The 16,969-nt window shown below is 48.0% G+C and overlaps 2 protein-coding genes across 3 annotated transcripts in view; one reads left to right on the forward strand and one right to left on the reverse strand.

Annotated features, from left to right (window-relative positions):
* Ift81 (intraflagellar transport 81) overlaps positions 1-16,969 on the reverse strand; it is a 155,747-nt gene that overhangs the window by 108,326 nt on the left and 30,452 nt on the right. The gene's annotated exons all lie outside the window — the stretch shown is intronic.
* Positions 1-16,969, forward strand: part of P2rx7 (purinergic receptor P2X 7) — a 36,390-nt gene that overhangs the window by 12,256 nt on the left and 7,165 nt on the right. Inside the window, exons 3-11 of the mRNA XM_059249702.1 lie at positions 840-908; positions 3,861-3,933; positions 5,536-5,641; positions 7,613-7,693; positions 8,370-8,499; positions 9,208-9,344; positions 13,379-13,469; positions 15,066-15,131; positions 15,366-15,515. Coding sequence (XP_059105685.1) covers positions 840-908; positions 3,861-3,933; positions 5,536-5,641; positions 7,613-7,693; positions 8,370-8,499; positions 9,208-9,344; positions 13,379-13,469; positions 15,066-15,131; positions 15,366-15,515 — 903 coding nt within the window. The remainder of the gene's footprint in view (positions 1-839; positions 909-3,860; positions 3,934-5,535; positions 5,642-7,612; positions 7,694-8,369; positions 8,500-9,207; positions 9,345-13,378; positions 13,470-15,065; positions 15,132-15,365; positions 15,516-16,969) is intronic.

The raw sequence follows: 16,969 nt of genomic DNA on the forward strand, positions 1-16,969 counted from the left end.
CGCATGCGAGCGAGCCAGCAAGCGGCTTTAGAAGCAGGGCCACCGCAGGGCCACCGCAGGGCCAGCTCAGCCAGGATTCAGAAGGGCACCGAGCTTGTCATCTGCATCTGCTCGTGTGATGACCTTCTGTCACCGAAAAGGCCCCCGGGAGAAGAAGGTTCTTGAGTCTTTCTAAAGAAAGGATGTGGTGACAGAGAGAGAAAAGGTGTAGGTCGCAGAGAAGTGTGCGGCCGGCGGGCTGAGGCTGCAGCGCAGGAGAAATGAAAGCGATTCACCAAAAAAGGAGAAATAAAAGCGAGGCCCAGGAGTTAGGAACAGATGGGGGTGGGAGGAACAAAGGAACCCATGTGCAACCCTGGGGAGCCAGAGCACTTGGCAAAACCATCAGGCCCAGGCTGCTATTAGTTTCTAGCTACAAACCATAAAAGCCACTGATTGCCCAGGTAGTGGGAAGCCCCACAGCCTTCCATTAAGCCCGGAGAAATCTGAACAGCTTGCCCAGGGTGCGGCCCACACCCCACCTCCGCTTCCCCAGCTCTCCAGAGTCTCAATTTAATGGGATTTTACTGTGTCAGGAAAATAACACAGCTGCTTTTCGAGGCTGGCTCGGGAAATGACGGCTCCCCACATTTGAAAGCTCCCCTGCTCCCCCTTTGCCCGGTGAGACAATTCCTGCAGCTTTGATGTTAAGCCCTTGGCAAAGTCCATGCTGCCCACGGCTGATTTCTAGAGGCTTCTCAGAGTACAAAGGCTCGCCCCCGGCACTTAGCGAAACATATGCTGCTTAAGGAGTTCTGCTCCCCAAGGTCTTGCCTTTACCCCTCTATTTCTCTCTGCAGGGGAACTCGTTCTTTGTAATGACGAATTTTCTCAAGACAGAAGGCCAAGAACAGAAGCTGTGTCCTGAGGTAAGTAGGGGACCCTCTCAGAGAGGCCAAGAGGGAGATGCATTCTGGGAAAGAGATCTTTGTCTGCTCTCCTTAGTCTAGGGGCCTGTGTGAACACCTGCTCTTACCTTCACAGGCTCTCTGTGCAGCTCACAACAACATGATTCCAGGCATGTGTGTTATTTCACATTTCATCAGAGCCTCACAAATTCAGGAGGGTAACTCCTAGGCCCTATTTTACACAAGAAAGCACTTAAGACATTTCATGGTCCACTACAAGCCCTCAGAAAATGTGCTGCTTGTGGAACAAAAATAATCACCCAGAGCAGATGAAACCCAAGGCCTCCCTCCACAGGGGTACTGCCAGCCTGGAGGGTACCACATGACTCTGGGGAGGGGAGTTTAGCCGACCTGCAGTCTGGCCTGGGTCATTCCACCTGGACATGTGCCTCCTCTCTTTGCTTGTCAATATTCACACTATCTCTGGTCATCTCAATAAATGCGGCCAAGCCCTAATGTACACCTGAATGTGTATGGCTTCTTTTCAGCTCTTCAAACTCCTGTGTACCTGAAGGGGTTCACACAGCTTGGTTTAGTCTCAGTTCCGTGGCGGGCTGGGCTCAGCTGGGTGACTGGCTTTCTGTTGGTTTGTCTCTCACAGAACTGTGGTTGCAAAGCCACTGCCTTTAAGCATCATTTGGCAGCTCAAAGTGCTGAGCACCTCTTCACTTCCGGGGACTCTCTAGGGTTTTTCTCTTCTCAGAGTCTTTCCACAAGCTTCCTCCAGAAGAGTAGCCAACTTTCCAAATTGCAGCTCAGCGACCCCAGAGCCAAGAAGGGCAGAGGAAGGTCTAAGCCTGGAGCTGGCACCAAGTTAGTTCTGTGAGTTCTGTGATCACACACAGGCCCAGCTCCAAAGGGAGGGAAACACTTCATCTATTGGTCAGGAGAGTGACTGAGACCCTCTCCAACCCATGCAACAAACACAAAACTAATGTTGTTAGAGTTTCTTTTACAGACAAAAATAGAATTGGTTTAATTTTTTTTCCTCAGGAGTTCCTTATAGTTGATAATGAAAGTCACAACTGCCCAAAAGCCATAGTATATAATCATTTATTCACTCACTCACTCACTCATTCATTCATTCATTCATTCCCACTACGATGATCAAGATCTGTTATGAGTCGGGCAGGTAGTTAGGCTGTAGAGATGTGACCGAGGCTTTGCAGGTAAAAGGTTCATAGTAGAATTTAGGGATTACCAAGAGGAGAACCCAGGGACCTAGTGGACCACAGAAAGAAAGCAATCCAGGCAGTAAAGAGAAAATGAGTCTGAAAACTGGGAACTATTCATTGAGCAAGGACTACATGCTAAGCCCTCTTTCCAAAATTACTTCCATCTTCAGAGCATCCATACAAGTCAAAGCACTTTACCCTCCTCTAACAGATGAGTCGAACACAGCCTAGAGGAAGTGAAATGACTTGGCCAAGGTAACACAACCCACAGAGGAAGTTGCTCTCGCAGAACACAGGAGTACCTGGACTCAAGACCTAGATCCTTGCCCTGATCTTATAAAAATACACAAATGAGCTGGTCGGTAGTGGCGCATGCCTTCAATCCCAGCACTTGGGAGGAAGAGGTAGGCAGGTCTCTGTGAGTTCGAGGCCAGCCTGGTCTACAGAGTGAGTTCCAGGCCAGCCAGGGCTACACAGAGAAACCCTGTCTCAAAAAACAAACAAACAAACAAACAAAAACCAACCAAATGCCCAGATGACCACTGCACACCTGTGTGTGTTTGTCTTTCCCGGGACTGGCCATTGCACCTGCTGCATGAACTCAAACATACACTAAACCTTCTCTTTTCTCTTCCTTTACTCCATCCTTCAGCCCCAGACACAGCCGACCCATCTTCTCCGGCCAGGAGGGTGCCAGCAATGCCCTTTCTTCCCACATGGTCTGCTGCACCTTGGTACCTGTCAGCTTCTCGGTCCTGTGGCGGCAGGGCCACTACAACCTCAACCTCGCCACCTGCTCTCTACCCCAAAGGCCATCCCTGAAAGTGCCTCCTGGCTGCCCTGACATCTGCTGTTTACATTTTTATTTTTGAGATATAATTCATACACTTTCAAAACCTCTGACTTCCAAGTATACAATTTGGTGATTTTTTTTTTTTTCAACATCATGTAAACCATCACCATAATTACCTAATTCCGGAAAACTTTCCACACCCCCTCCCCAGAAAACTTTGACTCCCTAAACAAATTGTCCCCATTAGTGACCAGTCTCTTCCCCATCTCCAGAGCCATTGACAGCCTGTCTGCTCTCCCTCTGTGGATTTGGCTATCCAGGACATTTCCTATACATAGACCCATACAGGATGTGGCCGCCTGTGTCTGGTCCCTTTCACACGGCATCCTGTTTTGAAGTCAGTCCATGATGTAGCACGTGCCAGGACCTGGCTGAACAAGACTCCACGTATGGGGCTGGAAAATGGGCCAGTCACTAAAGTACTTGCCATTCACACATGAGAATCTGAGTTTGATTCTCGGCAATGCACAGAAAAAGCGGGATATGGCGGTATTCATTTATGATCCTAGTGCTAGATGGGCAGACAGGTGGATCCCCGGGGCTTGATAGAAGGGCTAGCCAGCCCAGCCAAATCCGTGAGCTACAGTCTGAGTGGGAGACCTTGTCTCAAAAAATAAGGTGGAGAGTGACAGAAAGACACCTGACATTGACCTCTGGCTTACACACACACACACACACACACACACACACACACACACACACACACTCTCGCTCCACTTATGAATGAGCCACCTTTAATTTGTCCAGTCAAACCCCGATGGATTTTGTCCGTTTTCACTTTCTGACCCCTGGGCGCAGTGCTGTAGTGAACAGTGGCGAGCAGGGGTTTGTGGGGTCTTGGGGATGCAATGCTCACTCTCTGTTCTCCTGCCCTCCTTCCTGCAGTATCCCCGCCGAGGTACACAGTGTCATTCTGACAAGGACTGTATCAAGGGGTGGATGGACCCGCTAAGCAAAGGTACTTTTCTCTGCCTTTCCCTGAACTGCTGAGGCGGGGTGGTCTGGCGTCTCTGTGACATTCCTGATGTCCAGTTTCGAGTCCTCAGCCTCCGGCTTTCAGTTGCCTTTTCTTCCACCAAATCACAGGTCAGGCTGTCTGTCCCCTGATTTGTCCCCAACAGACCAGCTGAAGCCTGTAAGCGTGGCTTGAATGCCCCGGGGAGAGATGTAGGTTCAGGGTCTAATTGTTGGAGAACTTCCCCAAGGGCGGAGGAACTTGAACCTCCAAACCTGGGCGTTTAGCTTTTTAATTTTACTTTTCCTTCCTTCCCTCTGTCCTGCTTTCTTTTTTCTTTTCTTTTCTTTCCAGGGCTTCTTGCAGGCTGGGTAAACACTCTACCACTGAGCTACAGTCCCAACCTTGCGAAAAGACATTGCCTCGTGTTTTAACTTTAAAAGGCTTAAGACTCTAGTGTGGTCCTACAGGTCTTTAATCCCAGCATTCCTGGGGCGGAGGTAGAGGCAGGTGGATCTCTATGCGTTCAAGGCCAGCCTTGTCTACATAGCAAGTTCCAGGCCTGCCGGAGCTTAAATACAGAGACCCTGTCTCAAAACAAGGAAGTAAGAGCCACCAGTGGTTACAATGTACACACTCATGCTCACAGAAAAGCACCTGAGTGCTGCCGTACGTGAGTTGCCATGGAAATCATTGTAATGTGGCTGGCCTTTTATCAGCTCTCTCCCTTCCTGACACTTCAAAAAGATGCTCCCCAAGTTCATCATGTGGCTTCACACATCCCCAGATGAGCTGTGTATCCCTGGAGGCACTCAAATGCCACATGAGAAGCCATACTTCAGTCCATGTATAGGATACATTATTGTATACAGAACTCTCTCCCAGGCATCTCTCCCTGCAAAAATTAACAAACAAGGGCTGGGGATTTAGCTCACTGGTAGAGTGCTTGCCTAGCAAGCACAAGGCCCTGGGTTCAGTCCTCAGCTCTGAAAAAAAAAAAAAATTAACAAACAAAACTCCAGCATCTCCCTGCGCTATCTCTGGGCCTTTCTAAAGATGTCTTGTCAAGTGTTCTGTTTGGCTTGGAGTGCATATGTGAGGAGGGTGGGGTTCATGGAAGAGGGAGCTGGAGAGATGGCTCAGAGGTTAAGAGCACTGGCTGCTCTTCCAGAGGTCCTGAGTTCGATTCCCAGCAACCACATGGTGGCTCACAACCATCTGTAATGAGATCTGGTGCCCTCTTCTGGCCTGCAAGTGTACATGCAGGCAGAATACTGTGTACTTAATAAATAAATAAACCTTTAAAAAAAAAAAAAAAAAAGAGTGAGCCGGGCGGTGGTGGCGCACGCCTTTAATCCCAGCACCTGGGAGTCAGAGGCAGGCGGATCTCTGTGAGTTTGAAGCCAGACTAGGATACTAGGAGTGAGTTCCAAGAAAGGCACCAAACTACACAGAGAAACCCTGTCTCAAAAAACCAAAACAAACAAACAAAAAAACAAGAGTGTAGCATCATGTCTGTGTGGGCTGAGTACATGGTGCCCCTTAGAGATACTCCTCTTCCCGTACATTCACATCTGTGGTTCTTCAACCCCTTAAAACTTGTAGGAATCCAGACTGGCAAGTGTGTACCCTATGATGATAAGAACAAGAAGGAGAAGACCTGTGAAGTCTTTGCATGGTGTCCCACTGAGGAGGGGAAAGAAGCCCCCCGGTGAGTCCCATGATGAGGGGCACAAACAATGGCCCTGGCAGCGCCAGGTGAGGCCTTTCCCTGGCTCCTGAGCGTCTCTGATCAGCATAGCCCCAGCTGCAAAGTGCTGGTTTGGAGACCTCTACGCCACCAGCTCTTAACATGTTATAGAAGTCCTGAACCAGCTGGCATGTAGCTGTGACCTGGACTGCCCTTAGGAGGCCCTGCCTATCATGGCTGCTCTGGAAGGGTTGGCTCTGATCCATGCGTGCTCATTAAATGACAAAGAATATGAGGAAGCAGGGCTGCAGAGGTGGTTCAGTGAGTCAAGGGCCTGCCCAGCCAGCCTGGGGACCTGGGTTTGCATCCCAAGTACTGACGTGAATAACCAGGTGTAGCAGCAGATGGCTGCAGAGTCAGGCAGGGGCTGCCAGTCAGTCTAGCTCACCAAATGGGTGAGCTCTAGGTTCAGTGAGAGACACTGCTTCAAAAGGTAAGGTGGAAGCCGGGCGGTGGTGGCGCACGCCTTTAATCCCAGCACTCGGGAGGCAGAGGCAGGCGGATCTCTGTGAGTTTGAGGCCAGCCTGGTCTCCAAAGTGAGTTCCAGGACAGGCACAAAGCTACACAGAGAAACCCTGTCTTGAAAAAACAAACAAAACAAGACAAAACAAAACAAAAACAAAAAAGTGTAAGGTGGAGAATGATGGAGGAAGATGTCTGATACCAACTGCTGGCCTGTTGGTATCAGCATTCTGAGGCCTGTGCACCTGTATACACATGCATCACACAGAGAGAGAGAGAGAGAGAGAGAGAGAGAGAGAGAGAGAGAGAGAGAGAGAGAGAGAGAGAGAAGGGAGGCAAGGAGGAAATCTCCAGGTCAGTTCCAGCTGGATTCCTCCATGTCCAAAGTATGTTATGACTTCAGTAATACAGTCTTATCAGCTACATATGATGAGCAACCAGGACCAATGGCAACAGGACCCCTGCCCCCTCCACCCACAACAGTTTCTCATAGGGAAGTATCCCACATCTGGCACTGAGATCTTCATTTAATAACTCATGTCTTCTTCCTTTTTTTTTTTTTTTCCCCAAACACAGGGTTTCTCTGTGTAGTTTTGGAGCCTGTCCTGGATCTTGCTCTGTAGACCAGGCTGGCCTCGAACTCACAGAGATCCGCCTGGCTCTGCCTCCCGAGTGCTGGGATTAAAGGCATGGGCCACTACTGCTCGGCATTTTAACCTTCAGCCAGCCTCCATCTTTCATAGATTATCAACCGCTGATGGTCTTGTTCATCACCGTACCCTGGTGCCCCGGCTCCACGTTCCATACCATAATTATTTGCTAATGAGTGGCTGACTGGCTGGTGGGTAGGTGGCCTTCCTGCGGCCTGGAATTCTGATTCCTCTAACTCAGTGTAGAACTAAATGCTACCCAGAGCCGCTGATGGAAGAATGAATGAATGAATGATACAGACAATTCTGTCTGTGGTCCTCGTGATAAAGGCTGGGCATACGAAAATAAAATTATCCTTCAGCCCTGCAGGGACTTCAAGCCTATCCAGGAAGCCTCAAACATGGGTGCTCAAGAGCTGACGGGCCCTGGCTCAAAGCCGATTATGCTTAGCTTGTCTCAGTTTCAGGTTTACCGGTGGACGGGGGCTTGACTCCAGCCACGGTGGGAAGACTTAGGGCATGGTGTCAGCAAGTGTGACATGTGAGGCTCTTTCCCCTCTGTCCCTTGGAGAGCTAAGCTGTCGGATGTTCACACATCCCTGCATAACAGCCAAGCATGCAATTGTATCAGTGTTGGACATGACACCGTAACTGCCATGGGGGTCTTGAGAAGGTAGAAGGCCTCTGGGAGGAGCTACAGGCCTTATGGAGAACTTTGGGAAGTGGCTGTATTCATTTCTCTCCACTCAAAGCCATAACCCTCTGGTCCCATGAACTCTTTGTCCCTGAGGTCACCAATCCTGGTTTTTTCTCTCCCAGGCCTGCACTCCTGAGGAGCGCTGAAAACTTCACTGTACTCATCAAGAACAACATTGACTTCCCCGGGCACAACTATACGACGTAAGCATCTCATATGCCGGGCTGTATGGGTCAGTTTGTATGGATCAGTTATCAAGGCCGTGGAACAAATGATCCCAAACCTAGGGAGACTAAAAATTAACAAGAGCTTTTTTCTCTCTCTCATCTGTGGATTGGGAATCTGGAAATGTCTTTGCTGGGTGGTTCTGGCTCATGCTCTTTCCAGAGCTGTCAGTCAGAGCTTCTGTTAGCTCTAGGTTTGATCAGAGCTGAGTCCTTTTCCAGCCTTACCCATGTGCCTGAGGCAGCAGGGCTACGTTCCTCACCATGCTCCTCTCACCTAAGAACTGTTTGAGTCTCCTTAGGATGTGGTAGCTGCTTCACCAGAGCAAGATGAGCAAGGTAACTGAGATAGAAACCCTAATCTCTGGGAGTGATACCCATCCAGTTCTGCAATGTGCTGTTGGTCAGAGACTGTTCCTAGCACAATGTAAGAGGACATGTTACAAGGGTCCCCAGGAGAAAAGGGAGCTGCTACACAGCTCACACCAATGAGCGATAGATCTGTTTGTAGTAGATCAACGTCAAGTTCAACAATGTCCCATTGGTGGTGGGAGCATTTACCCCACGGTAATCAGCAAGCGCTACTTGGCAGGTACCGGTTGTCCCTTTAGAGAGATGGTTGGTAAAACATCTGTTCGTTTGCATCTCTTCACAGGAGAAACATCTTGCCAGATACCGGCATCCTTTGCACCTTTCATAAGACTCAGAACCCTCAGTGTCCCATTTTCCGACTCGGGGACATCTTCCAGGAAGCAGGAGAGAACTTTTCAGAGGTGGCAGTGCAGGTTGGTGGGGTTTTTGCACAGCGGTTGTACGTGTGTCGGGAGGTAGAGGTTGTCAAATGTCCAATGGAGTGCCTGATGGTAGAGGCTGACATCCTGGCTCACATTTGTTTGTATTTGGTAAATCATGCCCATGCCAAGGGCTTCACCTGCATTCTCAGGGACTCCCACAATCCTGAGTGAGCTACTTGGTGTATTTTTCCTGTAGTTGCGGTAACAAATCACCACTGATGTATGGCTTAAAGTAACATGTTTTCTTCTGTGCCTGGAGTAGAATCTGAGCTGAACTCAGGTGTCAACAGCAGCGCACTCCCTCTGGAGGCTCCAGGGGAGAATGCACGTTTGCTTTACCTTCCCAGCTGTGTTCTTTGTGTTTATTTATTGGTTGGTAGTCCCTTCCTTCATCTTTTTTTTTTTTTTTTTTTTTTTTTTTTTGAGACGAGGTTTCTCTGTGTAGCCCTGGCTGTCCTGGAACTCTTTCTGTAGCCCAGGCTGGCCTCGAACTCACAGAGATCCGCCTGCCTCCACCTCCTGAGAGCTGGGATTAAAGGCGTGTGCCACCACCGCCTTTTAATGAGCATTAATGAGCATTTTCCCCACAGAGAGAAAACCTTCCCCAAAATAATATTACTAAGCAGAACAGTGATATTACTGGTGCATAACCCACACCCAACAGACTTAAGTGACTTTTCTTGTTGACTGTCCCCCAAGGGAGGAATCATGGGCATTGAGATCTACTGGGACTGCAACTTGGACAGCTGGTCCCATCACTGTTATCCCAAATACAGCTTCCGCCGCCTGGATGACAAGTATACCAATGAGTCCTTGGTCCCCGGCTACAACTTCAGGTACCAGTATAGAATGTGCCAATGGGCAGAGTCAGCAAACAGAAAAGACAAGGTTGTGACTTCATGGTTGCTGCTGTATTCTAATAAGGGACACACAGACAAAAATGTAAGCAAATAAAACGTTACAGCTCATCAACATTACTAGTCATTAGGGAAATGCAAATTAAAACCACACGAAGATAAAATTGTAGGGCCAAGGAAATGGCTCAGTGGGTAAGGTGCTTGCGGCTAAGCACAGAGACCTGAGTTTGATCCTCAGAACACATAGTGGAAGGGTACAACTGGCTCTCACAAGTTGTCCTCTGACCTCCACATGTAGGCCATGAGTGTGCATGTACACACACACACACACACACACACACACACTAAATAATTTCTTTTTTAAAAAGTAGACAAGACTTGTCTTTGGTGAGAGAAGACAGAACAGTGGGTTGTGGGCTGGGAAAAGGTTTTCTGAGGAAATGCAGTGCTCTGAGTTGAAGGAATTTGGATGCAAACACAAGGTATTCATTTGTCAAAACCCATGACTAGGCATGGTGGTGTATTTCTTTAATCCCAGCACGCCAGAAGCACAGGCCGGTGGATCTCTGTGAGTTTGAGGACAGCCTGGTCTACACAGCAAGTCCCAAGCTAGCCAGAGCTATTTAGAGAAACCTTGCCTCAAAACAAACAAACAAAAGATAAAAACTGAACAGAGACTTATGCATTGTAAGTAATGCAAATGATATCTCTATAGAACCAACAGACAGATCTAACTAGGGCATTTCTAATGATGGTAAAGTTCTCTGAAGAAAATCAAGCAAGATAATGCGATGGGAAGTTGTGGCCAGGGAAGCTTCTCCGAGCAGGAGGGGGGCCCTGCAGGTATGGCTCCCTTTTCTAGTTAAGAGGGAGGACTGGAGCCTGGGCTCTGAGAGGAAACTCAGGGAAACAAAGTCACATCTGTGAATCCCTATTACATCCCATCTAGACTAGCAACTCTCAAAATACAGCACTCAGCAGCAGCATCACACGGTGACTCAAAAATGCGCATTCCTGGGCCTGGCCTAGACCTCCTGGTTCAGACTGTACATAGGCGGGTCTGTGATCTACATTTTCACAAGTCTCCATGGGATTCTGCTATTCACTCGAATTTGAACCCTGCTTGATGCAGATGCCTATCCTCAGAGCTCCATCCCGGAACCGGGGTCAGGGGCCTCATCTGGGTGCCTGCTATGGTGCAGAGCATCACAGTACCTCCTCACCCCTGACTTAGCAAACACCTGCACTAGACACTCCTGGAGACTCCATTTGTCTCTTTGTACCTGTAGAATGTTTTAAACCTTGTGATATCTACACATAGACTTGGGCTTCCTCTTTTTCCTGAAAAGCTAACGTGCTTGATGAAGAGTTTATAAAGTTTAAGTAACGCTGGGCCCAGATAGATGCCCTAGGACAGTACTGGCTGGAGTTGGGTGTGGGCCCTGGAGAAAGAGCATGTAGCTTTTGCGTTGACACTGTCCTTACCATTTCTTTATGTCCTTCTTTTGTTTTTCTGTTTTTGGTGTTTTTTTTTTTTTTTGGTTTTGTTTTGTTTTTTGTTTTTTACATTCTATTGGGAGCCCACAAAGGTTTTCTAGTGAGATCTGAGCTTGCTTTACACAGCAGGGCCTCATAAGGGGATGGATAGATCACGTGTGTGGTCACCAGGTGTCTGGGATGGTCTGCACTAGGCTGTGCTGGGGGGAGGTCCTTTGCTCCACCCCTTGGCATTTCTTTAAAAAGCCCTTTAGTAGAGACAGAAGGGGCTGGTGGATTTGGACCCAGGCCCTCCCAAGGCTATCCTGTATTTTCTGTCTATCTCTCTACCTATATCTTTCTATCTCCAAATTCCTCTTTTCTCCCTGCTCAAAAGTACCCTAGGGAAATAAGAGGGAGCTGGTCTCCCTCAATTTTATTTCAATTTTTTTTCCACTTTACATACCAACCACAGTCCCCTCACCCCCGCCCCACCCACTCCCATTGGCCGAGCTCTTTATGTCCTTCTCTGTGACCTGCATCCTTTATGCCTGGCCACTGTGGAGATCCGAGTTCGAGACCCTTGACTCAGCATCAAGCTGACTGAGGCCCTTTGCCTCCTCTGGGTCAGTGGAGTTTCGTCCCTGGCTCAGGAAGAGGCTCTTAGTTCCAGTAACTTTGTGATCACCCTTACTGAATAGGGGGATGTGCTGAAGAGGCTGTGGCCATTAGCAAGAAAGAGAGGACATGAAGAATGGTCCCCTGACTGTCCTGGGCATTTTTATTTAGCACTCAGCCAAAGCATGCAGGGTAATGTACCACGCAGACACTGGCCAGCGTCCTCCTGTTCTCTGAGCTGAACCTAAGAACATCCGCTCCTGGTGGGACTTAGCTCCCTAGAAGCCAAGAGGGGTTATGACGTCAGTATTTTTTTAGAATAAAGCGTTAGCAGATTTGTTGTTGAATAGGCACCAGGAGAACTCTTTGGCCAAAAATAAATTGTGGAGATCTGATAGGCAAGAGAACAAGTTCTTTTCAAACGGCGTCACAAAAGAGAAGGAAATTACAGACTCTATGAGGTATTTGGGGAAATATAGCTTTCTCTTTTTACAGGAAGTTAAAAAGTTCACATTATGTAACTTTGTCCTCAAGAAAAAGATTTATGGGGGCTGGAGAGATGGTTCGGTCAGAAAGGAGCTTGCTGGGCAAGCCAGGAGGACATGAGCTCGGCTCCCAACATCCATATAAAAAGCCAGGCCTAGTGATGTGTGGCTAGAATCCCAGTGCCGGGCAAGCAGAGACAGGGATCCATGGGACTTGCTGGCTGGGCAGTCCAGACAAGCTAGTGAGTGGCAGGTTCAGGGAGAGAACATGACTGACAAAATAAGATACGGAGGGATGGAGAAAGATACCCAGTGCGGACCCCCGGTCTCCACACACACAAACACACACTAAAGTAAAGACGACGCAAGAATGTCCTCCTCTGGCGAGCTTAACCCTAACCTCACTGATTTATATGTGTGATACTGGGGTATAAGATGCATTTCTCGGGTCCAGAACATGTATGGATAAGTATGAGTTTCCTTGGCTACTGTAACAGATTACCACAAACTGCTTAAGGCGATTGTCGTGAACAGTGAATGCTTACTACATTGATTCTCTCATAGAGACGGGAGGTCTGAGACCCTAGGGCCGTGCTCTCTCTGAAGGCTTAGGGAGGGGGTCTTCCTCTCTCGCCTCCCCTACTTCTGCCCGCTCCAGGAATCTCTCACCTCATACATAGCTGAACCACGCCAATCTCTGCTTTCATCCCGAATGGCTTCACTATGGTCCTCCAGTCTAAATTCCCATCCCCTTTAGCTTAGAAGGATGCCTGCTAATCATGGGATGTAGGACTGCCAGGAAGTCAGGGGACGCTCACTGTGAGATGCTTATATACATTTGCAAGCAGATCTCTGAGTTTGAGTCCAGTTTGGTTTACATAGTGAGTTCCAGGAAGTCAGGACTATATATAGAGAGATCTTGTCTAAAAGTAAAAAAAGAGAAGAGAGAAATAAACACATTGCCTGAAGTTACTCTTTAAAGTTTCTTTGATTATTGTTGATTTTATATTGCCTTAAATGTTGGATTTTTGTTTGTTTGTTCGTTTGTCTGTGTAGCTCTGGCGCCTTTCCTGGAACTCACTCTGTAGCCCAGGCTGGCCTCGAACTCACAGAGATCCACCTGGCTCTGCCACCCGAGTGCTGGGATTAAAGGCGTGCGCCACCACCGCCCGGCAAATGTTGGATGTTTTAATAGGAAATTAAAAGCCAATTTTCTGTTACTCAGGGATGATGGAAGCAGGTGAGGTAACTTGGGGTCACTCTTTGGGCAGAGAGGAATCAGAGGGATGGACTGTAGTCTTTCCTCTGCCAACTGTGGCAGGCATCAAAGGCCAATGAGGAGGACTGCACTGGCTACTGGTTTGCTCTTTCTCCCCATAAGACAGCAGCACTTCCAGACAGAGTGTTGTAAACGTGGCTGCTCTTCTCCCGTAGGTACGCCAAGTACTACAAGGAAAACAACGTGGAAAAGCGGACACTGATCAAAGCCTATGGGATCCGTTTTGACATCCTGGTTTTCGGCACCGTAAGTCTCTCTTTCCTGTGACTGTCTAACTGTGAACGTAGCGAGGAGTGACTGCTAGCGGCTGGAATTAGTAGCTGGCTCTGCGCAATTCACCAGCGGAATGAGATGAGGGAGAAATGTATTGGGGCTTCTGTTGATGAACAAACCATCTGAAGAACATGAAATGTGACTGAGGGAAAACCCAAATATCCAACCTTTGTTTTATTTTTCTGGGACAGGCTTTTGCTCCGTAGCCAGCTGGCCTTGAATTCCCAATCCTCCTGCCTCATCCTTCTAAGGGCTGGGATTATAGGTGTGCACCAATACACCTAGCTCTAATATTCAGCTTTTCAGATACTTTAATGCGGAGCTGGAGAGATGGCTCAGAGGGTAAAGTGTTTACCGACAGGCATGAGGACCTGAGTTCAGACCCCCAGAACCCAGGCAAAAGGCTGAGCACGGCAGTGTGTGCATGCCTGTAATCCCAACACTGGAGGGAGAGATAGGAGGATTCCTGGGACTCACTGGTCAGCCAGATTCACTGAGAAACTCATCTCAAAAGCAATCACACAGTTTGAGGAAAGATACTCCAAAATCAACCTCTTCTACACGGATGCATGGGCAAGCACACCTGTACACATACGAGTGCACATAGAACAGACAGTGTACACACTAAATCAATAAATAAACCGCATCTGATACTGAGCTGGGGTGTAGCTCAGCAGGTGGAATGCGTGCCTATGGAAGATAAGAAGGCCTGGGTTTGATCTCCACCACATAAAGCACACCATGCTTGGCAGCATGTGATTAATGCTACACTGTAACAAAAGAATCAATGATATGCAAAGTTGGGTGTGGCGGTGCACACTTTTAATTCCAGCACTCTGAAGGCAGAGGCACGTGATCTTGTGAGTTTGGGGGCAGCCTGGTCTACACACCAAATTCCAGGCCAGTAAAGGCTACATAGTAAGACTCTGTCTCAAAATAAATAAATAGGAAGGAAGAGAATAGAACCCATAAAATATAACTGAGCAAATAGAAAAGCCACTGAGAGCAGACCTTAAAGAGACCAATAAGAAGACAGATGGGCTGGGTGGTGGTGGTGGTGGTGGTGGCGGTGGTGGCGGTGGCGGCGGCGGCGGCGGCGGCGGCGGCGGCGGCGGCGGCGGCGCACGCCTTTAATCCCAGCACTCAGGAGGCAGAGGCAGGCGGATCTCTGTGAGTTCAAGCCCAGCCTGGTCTAAAGATTGAATTCCAGAACAGCCAAGGCTACACAGAGGAAACTGTCTAAAAACACAAAAACAAAAACAAAAACAAACAAAAACAAACAAAAAGGCAGATGGATGTAGACATGTCTGCTCCCCCAGTTATCCTACACCATGGGAGAGCTTGTCTGAAACCCTTACAGACCGACCACATCTCTCTAAAACATTCTAGATGGCGGAAAGGGGAAGCATGATGTCTCCTGGTCTCTGTGACAGTTGAGCACTCCGGTGCTTGCCTCAATGCTATCGCAGGCTTCTGCGCATGCTAGATGCAGCGACTGCAAGTTAGCAAGAAAAAAAAAGGCGCCACTTAGAGTTCAGCTGAGTAATAATGCTCCCCGCTCTGTTTCAGGGAGGAAAATTTGACATCATCCAGCTGGTTGTGTACATTGGATCCACACTGTCCTACTTTGGCTTGGTAAGAGATTCTCTTCCCCGCCCTTTAAGAAAGTGATTCAGGCTGGGGGTTGGTGGTGGCGCACGTCTTTAACCCCAGCACTCAGGAGACAGAGGCAGGCAGATCTCTGTGAGCTTGAGACTAGCCAGGTGTCCATGGTGAGACCCAGGCTTGAAAACACAACAGCCACAAAAACACCGAAGGACATGATTTGGCAGTGGACGTCTCACCGGCACGGTGTCTGCTTTTCCACAGGCCACTGTATTCATTGACTTCCTCATCAACACATACTCCAGTGCCTTCTGCAGGTCCAGCGTTTACCCCTATTGTGCATGCTGCGAACCTTGTGCAGTCAACGAGTACTACTACAGGAAGAAGTGTGAGTCGGTGGTGGAGCCGAAGCGGGTAAGGCATGCTGCCCCTGTCAGATCCCCCCGACACACACACACACACACACACACACACACACACACACACACACACAGATTCTTCTAGGTGGCTTAGAAGTGTGTGTGTGGGGGAAATAGACCATAATCACGGTTTCTTCCCTAAGTGGGTCAGTTCTTTGACAACCCCAAACAACTGTCTCTCTGATGAGTCCTTCGGTTTTGAGAAAGAAAAGAAGTAAAAATGGAAAACCGACTTAGATGGGGAAGACAATTTTTTTTTTTCGAGACAGGGTTTCTCTGTGTAGCTTTGCGCCTTTCCTGGAACTCACTCTGTAGCCCAGGCTGGCCTCGAACTCACAGAGATCCGCCTGCCTCTGCTTCCCGAGTGCTGGGATTAAAGGTGTGCACCATCACCACCCATCCGGGAAGATGAATTTTTACGTTCCGGTCCAGATTTGGTCATTTATTAAATAGGTACAGCCCCTCCCTGACCCCAGATAGTACAATCACCTCCAAGAACAAATCATAAGGCAGTGACTAATAATATTTCAATGGGAGTGTTTTGTCCTGGTTTTTCCATTTTTCCATACTTTTCTAGAGAAACCTTTACACAGATGTACATAGTGTTTAGGATAGTCACTAAATTGTGTTAAATTATTAATACTGCTTGTTAAATTACTAATAGCGAAGGAATAGTTCAGTAATACAACATTTGCTCAGCATGTGTGAGGCCTGGGTTCGATCCCCAGTGCTGCAAAATAAACGAATAAATAATAGGAAGAAACAACATGTATCCAAATGTCCACTGGGTGAATGGTGAAAGACGCCATGATAAATCCATAGTAAATAATACCAGTTATCACTCAGGTCAGTATTATTAGCAAGAAAGAAATAAAACCTTTAGCTACACACACACACACACACACACACACACACACACACCCTTGCACAGGAGGCTAAGGCAAGAAGAATATGAGTTCCAGAGCAACCTAAAACAACAACAACAACAAATAAACCCAGAAAGTTGGATGTGGAGCCTCATGTCTATAATCCTGGCACTGGAGATGCTAAGGCAGGTGGATTGCCTTGAGTTCAAGGCTAGTCTAGGCTACAGAATAAGACCTTGTCTCAAACAAAACAGAACAAAAAACACTCACAGGTCTGGAGTGAGAAGCAGAGATGGGTGAGGGAGGAGAGATTGAGCTTAAATACTACTATGTCCAGAGTCATAGAGACAGTTTATGGTAGAGCCGGGATTCCACATGAGGCTAGCTGGCCTCAGAATCTGCTGTAACCACTTAGGTATACGTGATAACTTGAGCAAATAGCCAAGATGTTTTTGTTGAGAGGCAAAAAGTAAATAAAAGAACTATATATCACCATTTATAGGTTCAAAAGGCAACTACACACACAATCTACTTCTATGCATTCTCTATGTGTATTTCACACATATACATGTGTATATGCATA

Source organism: Peromyscus eremicus, chromosome 23 (genome assembly GCF_949786415.1).
Source record: "Peromyscus eremicus chromosome 23, PerEre_H2_v1, whole genome shotgun sequence".
Lineage (NCBI taxonomy): Eukaryota > Metazoa > Chordata > Mammalia > Rodentia > Cricetidae > Peromyscus > Peromyscus eremicus.